At 62.2% G+C, this 518-nt stretch overlaps 1 protein-coding gene across 1 annotated transcript in view; it reads right to left on the reverse strand.

Moving 5' to 3' along the window:
• The window catches only part of USP19 (ubiquitin specific peptidase 19), a gene marked incomplete at its 3' end in the record, with an annotated part of 12335 nt that overhangs the window by 1438 nt on the left and 10379 nt on the right, over positions 1-518 (reverse strand). Inside the window, exon 22 of the mRNA XM_010019129.1 lies at positions 151-261. Coding sequence (XP_010017431.1) covers positions 151-261 — 111 coding nt within the window. The remainder of the gene's footprint in view (positions 1-150; positions 262-518) is intronic.

The raw sequence follows: 518 nt of genomic DNA on the forward strand, positions 1-518 counted from the left end.
GCAGCATAGCCCTGCCCTCCCCTGTGCAAGATGCAGTTTTCACTGTCCAGCCTGGGGGCCACCATCCCATCTGAGTTCACTCTGTGCTGGGCAGCTCCTGCCAGAGCCCATGAGGGGTGAACGCTGCACTTCCCATGGCCCTGAGCTCACCTTTATCCTCCAGCTTGTACTCTCTGTTGGCAGCATCGATCTTGTTGATGTAGAACTGGGTGGCGCGGGCGCTCAGCGAGTCTGGAGTGTGCTGGTACCCAGGGATGGCAGCTGTGGGCAGGCAGGGACAGCTCTGTGGTGGCACTGCCTTGTCTGCCCTGCGTAGGGGGCCAAGAATTCGCGGTGCCCCCACCCCCACCTCACATGCTACGGCCTTGCAGGGACACAACCACGTGCCCCGTGTCCTTGACTATTTTTAGCAGGCGCCTGCCCCTGGCAAGCTGTGCTCCTCTGCCTTGCCCCTTCACTGCACATTGCTGCCATCCCCAGACGAGTGGCTGGGAAACGAGACCGGGCAGCGGACGGCG

Source organism: Nestor notabilis, unplaced genomic scaffold (assembly GCF_000696875.1).
Source record: "Nestor notabilis isolate BGI_N333 unplaced genomic scaffold, ASM69687v1 scaffold19527, whole genome shotgun sequence".
In the NCBI taxonomy this organism is placed as follows: Eukaryota; Metazoa; Chordata; class Aves; order Psittaciformes; family Psittacidae; genus Nestor; species Nestor notabilis.